This window comes from Falco biarmicus, chromosome 7, assembly GCF_023638135.1.
Source record: "Falco biarmicus isolate bFalBia1 chromosome 7, bFalBia1.pri, whole genome shotgun sequence".
NCBI classification, from domain to species: Eukaryota; Metazoa; Chordata; class Aves; order Falconiformes; family Falconidae; genus Falco; species Falco biarmicus.
Window position 1 is genome coordinate 72,856,427 of NC_079294.1, and position 12,589 is coordinate 72,869,015.

At 54.1% G+C, this 12,589-nt stretch overlaps 1 protein-coding gene across 6 annotated transcripts in view; it reads left to right on the top strand.

Moving 5' to 3' along the window:
• Positions 1–12,589, top strand: part of CPEB1 (cytoplasmic polyadenylation element binding protein 1) — a 42,420-nt gene that overhangs the window by 28,011 nt on the left and 1,820 nt on the right. For 4 of the 6 annotated variants that reach the window (XM_056347617.1, XM_056347619.1, XM_056347620.1 and 1 more), the window contains 8 exons: positions 3,776–4,002; positions 5,657–5,906; positions 6,225–6,338; positions 6,445–6,549; positions 7,550–7,686; positions 8,873–9,071; positions 11,711–11,805; positions 12,044–12,124. In XM_056347617.1, the coding sequence (XP_056203592.1) occupies positions 3,776–4,002; positions 5,657–5,906; positions 6,225–6,338; positions 6,445–6,549; positions 7,550–7,686; positions 8,873–9,071; positions 11,711–11,805; positions 12,044–12,124 (1,208 nt within the window). Of the gene's footprint in view, positions 1–1,921; positions 2,013–3,775; positions 4,003–5,656; positions 5,907–6,224; positions 6,339–6,444; positions 6,550–7,549; positions 7,687–8,872; positions 9,072–11,710; positions 11,806–12,043; positions 12,125–12,589 lie in introns of those variants that run through there. The other 2 variants (XM_056347622.1, XM_056347618.1) reach the window with 2 other exon arrangements.

The window sequence follows — 12,589 nt, forward strand, 5'->3', positions numbered from 1 at the left end:
GACTCTTGTGTGTGCTCCCCTCAGTATCTTTAGGGCCTCCAGGATGATGCAAGAATTAAGAGGATATATTGCAACAGCATTGTGCTGATAGCATTTACTAGGGAAAGCTCAACTAAGGAGGAGGAGTGGTTCATAAAATGCTTGCTCTCTAGAGAGCAACCTGAGTGCCTACAAACTGGAAGAGTGCCATGCTGGTATCGAGACTGCTCCACAGAGCTCTTAAATCTGTCAGCGTTTGGCTGACATGCTCAAAGATGGAGCATGCTGGCTCTGAATCCAGTCATTAAAGCTGCAGCAGCAAGTCAAAAGTCAGAGCTGAGTTTCTATTAAAAGCTACATTTTTTGCTGTCCCCTGCAAAAGAGTGTTGGCATGTGCCTCTCTTGCAGCTCTGAGCAGAGGCGTGAAAAGTTCCAGAAGCCCTCTACAAACTGCTATGCTCTGGACAGCAGGGCCACTGTGTATGAGCAGATGAATGGGAATCATGGTGACCCTTGAGTTAAAATTTCCCTCATAAAGGTAAAAAAAATGTAGTTGTTCGCACTTAAGTTTTTTCCTTTAGTCTGAGTAGTTACCTGATGTTTGGTTCACTTTGGGATCTTCAGGGATGCTTTTGACACCAGAAACTTCTGATGCATCTTGCATGTGCATTGGGAATGTTTTTGTTTTCTCTTCTGCAAGCTGTCTGTTTGAGGCAGGAGACAAGTCCAACTTCCCTGAAAAAGCTGTGGGTTTGAGTGGCCCCAATGACTTGAGGGCTTTTTTAAGGTGAGCAACCTTTATCAGGCTCTTGTGTCCCATCCCCCAGGAGGAGGTTCAGTGGGTTAGAGCAGGATGCCTTTGGGTTTGAGGGGCTGAGAAACATGACCTGTACTTTACGTTGGTGTTGCCTGGGCTACCTGCAAAGGCTGGCTCCAGGGGACACAACCTGATTGCTAAGCAAGTGTAAAGGAAGAAAGGCCGAGCATGGCTCATGGCTTTTCCTCCTGATGTCTTTGTGAGTAACTGTAGGTACAAAGTGAAGCTGAGTCAGACCCACTGGCGTGACATGGGGTCTCCCACAAGCTCTGCGTAGCCCACAGAGCGTGTAATGGAGCGCTGCCCATGCAGACCTGTCAAAGCTCCTGGAGTGGATGAAATCCATCTGTGTTAACAGCAGGATGTCAGCACTTCCAGGACATGAGGTTAGGAGTGGGTCAGTTGTAGCCAGCAAGATTTTGTTTGGTAGGTGCTGAAACTTGGGTGCCCAGACAGTAGAACCCTTTAAAGGCCAGTAATTCTGCTACTTGAATGCACTCATACTGGCCTTACTGGTTTTTTGAGGTGCGGTGAGAGCTAAGCAGTCCTGGGAACAAATGTGTAAGCAGTGGCTGTAACAAGCCAGAGTGGTAGCAGAGGAGGGTGAAATAAGTGGGGCAGAGGAGTTGGACCCTGTAGTGCCTTTGGGAACTTCTGATAAGGCCCTGAACCCTTGCTGATGTATCCCAAAGAGCATTCTTGCCCTGTGTTCCCAATAACCAGGAGCTGAGGTGCAGGACAGCATTGCCTGGTAGCAGTCTGCATGGTGCTTGCTCCAGGTCTCTAGGAATGCTGTGCATACTGGGTCAGCACAGGGCTGCTCACTGCCTGGCATTACAAACCCACTGTGCTCGATGGCTGAGGAGGGTGTCAGTGCTGGAGCATTTGTCTGCAGTGAGACTTGGGCCATGAGATCAGCTGCCTTGCTTTGACTCTTCTACTGTTTAGTGACTAATCAGATTTTTGAGCCTGTTTAACAAATTCAGCTGTCTCCCTTGAACAATACACTGGCTGTATTTTTAAACACATCACGTGGCTTCAGAGAAGTCGGCAAACCAGCATAGTGCGGTTTGCCTGGGCTGGGAGATGCTCTGCCCTGCTCTGTGCTGTGACTAGGAGGGAGCAGTCTCCTCCCCAGCTCGAGCTGTCTACAGCGGCTTTCCCTCAGCTACCCACCGCTGCTGCTGGGGCTGCTGCCATCCAGGCTCTGCCCAGGGTAAGTACTGTTGGGCCAGTGAGCTGCTTTTGTGGCTGTGGGGCTGGGTGTAAGCACAAGTGCTACTGTCAGGGAGAGCCGGGCAAGTATTCAAAGGGCAGGAGGTCACTTTCCAAGTGCAGTCAGAGGTGAGTTCATGGTTCTGTGCTGTAGCCAAAATGAGTCTGAGCCTGGGGAAAACTGCAGGGGTAAGGCTCAGCAAATGTGGGCAGATGCTGTAACTGTGGCTGAGGGCTCCTGCAGACCAGCTCTGCCTTGGGTTGAGGTAGATGCTTCAAATAAAGGACTCACCTGTACCTGTCTGGGGTTTCTGTTGGTGTTGTGGGGCTTTTCCCTGTAGTGAGAGGCTAGAGCTGCTAGCTCCCCAGCAGGTATGCCATTGGATAATGCAGCTTGGAATGGGTATATCCCAGCATCTTGCTTTGGGCATGCTCAGCAGTTTTCTGACACTGAGTTAATACTAGTGTTTGACAGTAATGCACTTGAGCATGATGGTGGTTTTTTACTTACCTAGGCAGTGTTTTGGATTTCTTATCCTCTGCAAAGAGCCCCTGAAAATCTGGGTTATCAACTTCGTGGTCCTAGCTGGTTGAGATCAGGTGGGGCTGGAGGATGTCATGTGGATCCCAAGCTTGCTTTGCTGAAAACTGAAAGCTTCAGGGCAGGTTGCCTTGTTTTGCAGCCTTTGAATAATTAAAACAATTTCTGAATGTGTTGCTCTTTTCATTTGGTTTGGGGATACATTTAGCTTGCTGAGACTTGCTCCTTTTGAATAGAGCTGGCTGGTGTCGGGCCCCTGTGGGATCCCACATGGCTGAACCTGCACTACATTCCCTCTCCTCCTGGGCGGCAGCTGGCCCCACACCACTGACCCACAGAGCAGGATGGGGCTTCCATGAGCCTTCAGTGGCCTGGTGCTCTGCTTGGGGGGGTGGCTCTGTTTGCAGGAAGGAATTTGCTTGCCTCTATTCTCCTCAGTGGGAGGAAAGCCTGCTGCTGTGCGAGGGAAGCAATCTGGCGCATACTTGTCTGTCGGCTCTTGGGCAAAGACCTGACCAGACAGGCTTGTTGTGAATGCATACTGGGGACAGTGCTCAGTGCTAGCCACTGACTGTGAAGTGTCTCTGTTGTCAGCAGGCCAGACTGGCACGTTGCTGGCTGCCTGTAGCCAGCTCCTGTCAGGACTGACGACATGTGTCCTACCTCCAAGCCTGCAAATGCCTGCTAATAGGCCAGGCCTTGCTCCTCTCAGCCTGGCTGCCAATATGTGCAATGACTGGCTGTGGGCCCAGTCTGTGCACCCCATCACTAAAACTGTGTGGGTAGCTGCCCCCCTGGATCCTAGCTTCCTCCAGCACAAGCAGCGAGAAATGCCAGCATCACTGCATGGACTGGGCAGAGGGGCTGGTCTGGAGTACCTGTATGAGGCCCATAACCAGGATGTGGGGTCTGTGATTCTGCTCCAGGATGACACAGGATTTCCGGGCTGATCTCAGCCCTGGGAGAGTAACCCACCCTTGTGTTTGCTAGCCACACCAGGCTGTTGCTGGTGGGTCCAGATGTGCAGCACCATGCTGCAACTGATGGCAAAGCAGCCTTTCTGGAGCTCTCTGGAGGCTTGATACCTACCAGGTGTGCCACCTCCTGGACAAGCTGCTTCTGGGCTGATAGGAGCCCAGTACCCTTCTGGGCCTCTGCCACAGAGCTGGGAGGGAAGGAGGTGTGTCATGCTGCAGCACTGACAGGCTCTTTCTCTGTTGCAGTTCTCAGCATGCTGAGTAACCCTCTCGGGAACATCCTGGGGAAGCCCCCGCTGGGTTTTCTGCCTCTAGACCCCATTGGTTCAGACCTGTCAGAAAAATTTTCCACACCAACACTGAGGAACTCCCGCCTGGATTCCCGCTCCCTCCTGGACTCCCGCTCCAGCAGCCCCTCGGACTCAGACACCAGTGGGTTCAGCTCTGGCTCTGACCACCTCTCAGACTTGATTGTAAGTTTGGATCTTGCACCCACTCTGTGGTTCCTGGTGTCTTGCCGTACTTGGGAGAAGGGGGGGGGGGGGGGAGGGGGGGGAGGCGGGGCTGTAAGATGCAGCCCTGCCTGCTCAGGAAGGGAAGAGAGTGCTGGAAGTAGTTGTCATGCCCACACTGACAGGACAAGGTTCTCCTGCAGCCCAGGGTTTGGAAGAAGGGCTGCTGGTGCAGTCCTCCTTCAGCACAAACTAGCATCTTTTTTTTTCTTAAATGTTTTAGCCTTTTGACTTTGTGCTTGCAGCCCTAATGGGTTAAAGTAGCTCCCAGAGGAGTCTTGAGTGCTTGAGCTGGTGTGTGGCAGGAGGCTGTCTGTGCCCTGATCCCAGCAGGGAGGTGGTTGATCAGCACAGCTGTCTCCAGGCTCCCATCTGGGCTTCTTGGGAGCTCCTGTCCCTGCCTTTCATTGCCCTTCCCATTTGCTGACTGCACTTCTCCATCTCAGGGCTGTTTCTTCTAGAGAAAACTGGGTCTAGCCTGCTCCCATTCCCTAAAGCACAGCTAAATTTGGAAGCCAGTGAACAAGGCAAGTGTCTGTCTTGCTGACCCAGTCTGTGCTGCTGGGTCCACATCACAGTGTGAGTGGCAGCTCTGGGTGCCAGCAGGACAGCCTGGCTCCAGCCAACTCTGTAGGTGCTGCTGCAGGGCTTGTCCTCGGCACCTGAGGCTAAAGCCAGGGCCAAGCTGCTCCTGGCTCCGATGTGGTGCAGCTGTGGCCTTGACCCCCATATTGGGTTTGTCGTGAAGGATGCAGTTGGCTTGATGTGGAGTTGATTCTGCTGTGATCCACCCTGGAGAATCAGGATCTCAAGCAGGGATGCTGTAAGCAGCTGCAGCACCCCAGGCTCTGACGATGGCAGGCAGTGTGGGGTGGCAGGGCTTTGTGCCAGCCTTGTTCATGAAGGTCAGGTCTTCCTCAGCATGGCCTTGGTGTGGGTGGCTGTGCTGCAGCAGTGCACAGCTCAATCCACAGAGCGGCTGGCACTAAGCTGCACAGTGTCTCACATCCCTGCTGTTTTATTAATCTGGGCTTTTACTCCTTCCACCCTGAAAGAGGTGTGTTAAACCTGCAAACAGTTGGGTCTGCAGCCAGCTAAGCCCACACCCTGGTCAGGCAGGCCTGGGAGCTGGTGTGTGGAGGGTGAGAGCCAGCTGGCTGCCTGCAGAGCTCATGGGTGCTGCCAGTGAGCCCTGCCTGTGGCAGGCAGGGCCTGAAGCAAAACATGAGGCTCTTCCTGGGGTAGTTGTTGTTGCCTGGATGGGGGGTGTCAGCTGTCCTTGAGGCTGTGCAGGCATGGGGAAGCTGTTGGTCTTGTGGTCTGCAAGGTGTCTCCTGCTTAACTATCTCTGCTGATAATAATTTGGCATGGGTTCAGTGGGAAATGGCTGCAGGGGCAGGCCTTTCCCAGGGAAACTGTGCTCCCATCAGGCTGCTGGGATAGGTGAGGTGGCTCCTTTCCTGCCTGTGCCAGACCTCAGAGGGTCTCAAGAGAACAAGAGATCAGAGAGCCTCTTCTGCTGTGGGTGAAGTTGGGGCCCTGGTGTGATGCATGACCTCTAGTATTATGTGCTCTTACACAGAAGCTGGGTTTTAATGTGGGCTTTCTCTTGCAGTCAAGCCTTCGCATCTCTCCCCCTCTGCCCTTCCTGCCCCTCAGTGGGGTGTCAAGAGACCCCCTAAAGATGGGTGTGGGGTCCCGACTGGATCAAGATCAAGCTGCCCTGGCTGCAGTAACTTCCTCCCCAGCCAGTGCATCAAAAAGATGGCCTGGAGCATCTGCGTGGCCTTCCTGGGATCTCCTGGACTCTCCAGAAGACCCTTTCAGTATCGAAAGAGAAGCCAGGCTTCACAGGCAAGCAGCAGGTAAGTTGGATGATGGATCTCAGCAGGCTTCAGTGCATGATGATGGTCCTGTACTTCTGTGAGGGCATGCAGGTGGCCTCTGTACAGATAATGTGGCTGGATGTGAGTTTGTGGCAGATCAGACCTTTCTCTGTGCACAAGCCTGACTGTCGGCAGGTAGACCAGGGAACTGGCCGGCTGTTTGGGCAGCTGCCTGTTGCTGCTGCAGCTCTGTCTCCAGATCACTTACAGTTCTGGAATATGGGGGTTTGCTTGGACACCTATGGGAGAGTGGAAAGAAAATGGTCCTGTACTGACTGTTGCTTGTGCTTGTCCAAGCTGTGAATGAAGCAACCTGCACCTGGAGTGGTCAGCTGCCTCCCCGAAACTACAAGAACCCTGTCTATTCCTGCAAAGTGTTCCTGGGAGGAGTCCCATGGGACATTACAGAAGGTGAGCAGCCCCTGGCCCTGCACTGAGGCCTTGGGTTTTGACATCAGGAGGGTGTATAGGATAGAACTTTTTTGGGGAAGACTGACTTCTCTCCTTCTGACTGTAGCTGGACTGATCAACACCTTCCGTGTTTTTGGCTCACTGAGTGTGGAGTGGCCTGGTAAGGATGGCAAACACCCACGCTGCCCTCCCAAAGGTAATATGCCTAAAGGTAATAGCGACACGGTAGGGTTACCTTTTTCCCATGCTATGTTACAGCACGGATGCTGGGATGGTACGGCTGCATGCTGGTGACTGGATGGTACAGAGCACCTAGGGTAAATGTCCCGCTCTCACTTGGGTCAGCACCAGGGTTGCAGAGCACTGTCATCTCAAACCTGGCATCCACACCCATACCTAGCAGGGCTGAGGTGGGGGAAAGAGTCTCTGGTGCTTCTGGAGCCCCAGATCAAGCTGTCTTGCTCTGGGCGATAGCTGCTAGTCCCCACTGCCAGCACAAGCACCCAAAGTGTGCCCACCCTTGGCATAAAGCGCATGTGGTGAATCCAAATGTGTCTGCAGCAAACTGGCAGGCTGTGGGGACTGATGAGCCGAGCAGCACCTGGGGCATAATCCTGTCTGAAGTAGCTGGGCTGATGTGTTGCGTAAGCAGTAAGAGTTACAGAGTAAGGAGTGGCTGGTCTGTAGGCTCAGTGGTGTCTAATGGCCTCATTTTGTCACCAGAGCGATGGAAGGTGGGGTGCTGGCACTGACAGGAGTGACTTTAAAGCCCTGAACTTAAATTTCTGGGCTGAGACATTCTAAATGCGAAGCAGAGTCTGTTTTCCTGCAGAGTATGCAGTGGCCAGACTGGTGGTGCCCACCTGTCATGTCTGGATGTGCCTTTGTGCAGGGGGGACAGTGGCACACATGACATAGGATGTGGGCAGCCTGCTTCCAGTGTTGTGCTGAGTTTGGGCTCTTTCCCTGCTTGGCTGGGCTCTGTGCATCATTGGTGGAGCTCATACATAGTCTACTGAGGCAGGTGTTGCAAACTGCTGCCCTCCGCTAAAAAGGAGTTGGGGACAGCAAGGAAGATGCAGTACAGATATTTTGGGCAGCATCTGAGTGGTTGGGGTTTTTTTTGTTGAGGGTGTCTGCAAACTGGGATGATCTGTTTCTCCTCCACTACAGTTCTAACAACCACTTTTTTCCCCTATTTACATCTAAAGGATATGTCTACCTGGTGTTTGAGTCGGAGAAATCTGTGCGTGCCCTGCTCCAGGCATGCTCCCAGGACCTGCTGAGCCCTGATGGGCTCAGCGAATACTACTTCAAGATGTCCAGCCGCAGGATGCGCTGCAAAGAGGTGAGCAGACCCGTGAGAGCAGCTTTAGAGATGGCAATAGGGGGTCCTGGTAAGATCCTTGGAGGCGAGGGGGCATGCACAGTGTTACTCTGCTCCAGGAAAGCAGGGCTAAAACAGAGCAACAGAAGTCAAACTGGCTCTTTGAGGCCATCTTTAGTTGATGTGTTCCTTCGGTGAGGCTGGATGCAGGCAAGGAGGGAAGTGTCAAACTGCAGTTTGTCCTTGACAACAGCTTGTGCCAAACTGTGACCTGGAGTTCCTGGATCTGGGGCAGACCCTGGCTTTGTGAAGCCAAACAGCTTCAGTTAGCTGGAAAGGAGCACGGGAACAGGGAGTTTACTGTTTCTTTCAGCACACTCTTGCTTGCAGAGACAGACTCTGATCCTTTGGTGCTGCTTTAGGCCTTGTCTGCTTGCAGAGCAAATGGCTTTCATGCTCACTGCAGGCAGATATTTTGGATCCACAGCTGTAACTGCAGCTGCTCCCCAGCAGAGCTGTGGCTGGCTGAACTGTGTGCTGAAGGTGCTGAGGCTGCCAGTGGCCCAGGCTGGCTTTCCTGTAAAGGGGACCTTAGCTATAGATCAGGTACAGTTGTGTGAGTGTTTGGTGTTAAAGAATTGAGATTCTCTTATCTAGACAGGCAGAAACTAATTGCACTCCAGACACCTCTCCTGGTGTCTGGCTGTTGGCAGCACTTTCATGCTTGGTGATTTAGCTCTGGCAGAAGTTTCTCCTCTTCAGAGCCCTGTATCAGGTGTTGAGCAGATGGAAGCTCCTGCTGAAATTGATAGTGGGTGGGTTGTTCCATTGATCTCCTCCAACAACAAGCTCCTGTGCATGGAGGCATCTGACTGAGCTGTAGACATAGGTGCAGGCAGTAGGTAAAATCTACTTGTACACAGTTTTCTGGCTGCTGGCCCCTGAGGGAGCAGTGTATTGGATTCAGTTTTGTCTGGAAGCAGAGTGGTGTGGCAGTTTTTCCCTTGAAAAGGCCTTGTGGGCTCTCTGGAGGTGTCTGGAGCTCCAGAGCTATAGTGCCCTGGGCTGCAGGCCCTGAGCAGCAATAATAAAGTGAAGTCGGAGAGTCTGGGATGGCCTGTGCTGTCAGCTGAGGGCACTGTGGAGCAGCACAGCATGTGGCTCTGCAGGCCCTTGGCTGACCTGACCTGCTTGTGTGTGGTTTCAGGTGCAGGTGATTCCATGGGTGCTGGCAGACAGCAACTTCGTGCGCAGTCCATCCCAGCGGCTTGATCCCAGCAAGACTGTGTTTGTGGGGGCCCTGCATGGGATGCTGAACGCAGAGGCCCTGGCAGCAGTCATGTATGACCTGTTCGGAGGGGTGGTCTATGCTGGCATAGACACGGACAAGCACAAGTATCCCATTGGTAAGTGATGATCCTGCCAGGAGCAGTAGTAGCCCACAGCATGCTCCAGGGAGGCTGCAGCAGTGACCTTTGCTTCTTCCCTCAATGGGGAAGACTGCCCAGGGTGCCAGGCTCTGCTTCTGCCTGCTCTGGGAGTATGTGTCCAGCCAGCCTCTTCCACAGGTGATGCTCCTCACCTCCCAGCTGTGGGGAGGTAAGACCAGCCCTGGAGAGGGCTGGCAGAGCTGACCTGCCTGGGAACTGGCAGGACCTAATCATTGCAGGGTAGGTTGAGGCTTTTAATATCTCTTTGGGCATTGCTGAAGGGGTTTCTGCCCTTGTTCAGTGCTGTTAATGGTTGTTAGATGCTGCTTTAGCTGCCTTTCTGTCCCCAGAGCAAAGACAGCTGTGGGTCTCACCTGGCTTCTGCTGCCTGGGGGGGGGCAAACTCAGACCCACTAGCTGCTGGCCCTTGCTGCTGGGGTGGTGCCAGCTGCTGGGCAGCAGGAATAGGGCAGGGCTGTGGGCAGGGTCCTGGCCCTGCTGTCCTGTTGGTTCCCCTTCAGGGTGCTGTTGCTTTGGGCTTCCAAGGCAGCTGGTAGTGCAGATGGAGAGGGCCCCTGCTTAGTCTTCTGGCTGGGTCTGCTGGGGAATGGCATGGCCCCCTCAGCTCAGGGCTTCAGCCTTCCTGGAGTCATAGGTGCTGAAGATGGTGAGTCACTTTTGGAGAGAACACTCCCCCTGATGGGGCTGAAACCACAGACTGCCGCAGGCAGCAAGTCTGCTGCCTGTAGTTCAAGCTGCTGCCCTGAGCCATGACCTCTGGTCAGGTAGACTTACTGTACTCTTGCAGGTGGAAAAGATGAAGCCCCCTCTGGGGTCCCACCTCCCAGAGAGGGCTGTGTGCCTGAGGGGCAGGTCACAGGTGCAGCCTCTGCAGTAAGTAAGAGTAAAGTAACACTTCTGCATGAAGAGAGCAGCCCTGTGCCCTGCTGAGACAGCCTCCAAAAGGGGAATGGAGCTCTAGCCATTCATGTTGTAGGAGCTGAAACGTCACATCATGACATCTGTCCTCTGTACCTCCCTGGTGGCCTTCTGGGCCAGGGTATAGCACTGAGGTGACTAGTCTGTGTGGGGGAAAAACCCTGCAGCTTGGGCATGAGGACTAACTTTCCAGGCTCAGGCTGCAGCAAGTTTTAAGAAGGGATCATGAATCTAGTGTGTGTTGCCAGGCAGGAACAACATCAGAGCTTGGTAGTGTAGAGCTGCCTTCTTGTCACTGTCTTTAGACAGCTTTCAGGCTTTTCTGGTCAAGGCTTTGGCTTAGGACATGCTTGTCGTGCTGCAGTGGCTTTGAGGTGACAGTCCCAAGGGGTTGGGAATGGAAGTATGAGACTTCAAGCAAATTCTTAGTATGACCATGGATGAAGTCTTGCACACCAACCTGCCCCGTGCTGGCACTGTGAGGTCCTAGAGCATGACCTCAGAGCCTCCTGTGGCTTTGTGCAGAGATTGCTTCCTCAAGTAGCTGAGATCTCTGGCTTACAGCAGCATACTGGCACTTCAGCACTCAAAGTTGTCTTAAAGCTGTAGCAATACGAACTCAACTTCAGTAACTAAACCCTACCCTAATTCTGTGTCGACTGAAGCATCTCCTGTGCTGAGATGCTGCCTCAGGCTTGCCTGACTGCTGGCCCTGGCTTGGCAGAAGGCTTCTTGGGGAAAGACCTCTGTGTGTAACCTGCCTTGTGCCAAATCATCTCGGGTAGGGGATGACCCTGCTGGGGGCGTGCACTGAGAAATCCCTGTCTGACTAGTTAAGAGGAGCTGCCTTTGAGACCAGCTGATCGGCGTCAACAGAAAGCTGTTGTCCAGGCAGCTTTCAGGGGGTCACGCTAGGAGGTGGGGGGGGACCCTCTTGAAAGAAGGATCCCCTGAGTGCAGCTGCAGTCCCTGCACACAGTGTAACCCCCAAACCAGATCCAGGCCCTCCAGCTTGGGTCTTGTGTGATCCTGCAGGGGAGGAGTAGATGGGTTCTGGGTAATGCTTTGCACTGGGGCTGTCAGTGGTGAGCTGAGCTCTAGCAGTCTGCCAGCATGCATGCAGGGTAGTCTTGTAACAGCCAAAGCTCCCCTTACACAAAAAAAAACCCTCACAGGTAAGCACAGATACGTCTTTCTGGAGCTTAACAAAACTTGGCTGGAAGCAAGTGGTAGAGGAACACTGCTGACTGGCAATGAAGCTACAAAATGCAAGGCTCCAAATGAGTGGGAGTCTTAAAATAAAAGCTGCTGAGCTGTCTCAGCACTGACTTATTTCAGGTGCAGGCATGGAGCCCGCTGCTGCGTGGCCCTCAGCAGTACCTTGGCATCTTGGGAGTGCTGCTGCCTGTAAGCTTACATCTTAACCAGCCTGGAGGGGTCTGTGGAAAAGACTTTCTGCTCTCCACTGCCTGCTGTGCTTTTGTTACTGCCTGGGGAGGGAGGCAGGCAGGGCCACCAGGCCCTGGATACGGTCTCACTGCAAAAGCTGCTTCCCTGCTTGCGGCTGAACTGCACTGGGGGAAGGGGTGGTGCTGGCAGCAGGGCCTTCTGGGCCTCCACTGATTCCTGTTGTAGGTGCTGGATCAGTCTAACGCTTCTGCTCTGGCTTGTTCCAGGGTCTGGCCGTGTCACCTTTAACAACCAGCGCAGCTACCTGAAGGCAGTGACCGCTGCATTTGTGGAAATCAAAACTACAAAGTTTACTAAAAAGGTGAGTGGGGCCGAAGGGGCAGCCTGGGGAGTTGAATCAATGTGTGACTGGTGATACTGCTGGGAGCACCACAGTGTGCAGAGCCTGCCCCATGTCCCTCTGGAGGCAGAGTGAGGTGGCGAACTGCTGCTCCGCCAGCTGCGAGGGGTGGTGGGTTTGGAGTACCCAGGGCAGTGGGTCGGGGCTGCCCTGGGAGCAGGCAGTGCTGGTCTGTGCCCACTGCCTGGTTCTCCTGCAGGTTCAGATTGACCCGTACCTGGAGGACTCCATGTGCCAAGTCTGCAGCGCCCAGCCTGGCCCTTTCTTCTGCAGAGATCAGGTGAGGCTTTCCCTGCCCAGCTGCGCTAGGCTCTGGGCTGCAGCGCCTGGGGGATTCCTCAAGGAGGGGCAGCACCACCGACTGCAGCCGAGCGCTGCAGTGCCTGGGGATGCCTGCTGTCCCTCGCTGAGTGGGGAGGATGGAGCATTGGCACAAGAGCCCCGTGCTGGAGGAGGTGCAGCCCTCCCGGGGAGCAGCTGCAGGGCTCATCAGGAGGCAGGGGCAGCTTTCCACCCTGCGATGCAGTGGCTCCACCGGCACTGTGCCTGTAGTGCCAGGGCCCGCCATGGTCAGCAGTGCGCAGCAGGCTGTCCCTGAGAGGAGGCCACTGCTCCATAAGCTGTGACAAGCTGGAAGTTAGAATGCTGTCACCCTGCCATGGGTCCTGGGACTGCCAGAGATGTAGGGAACTCTGGCTGACCCCCACTTGTTACGGGTGAAGGAGCTCAGCCAGGGTCCTGCGGC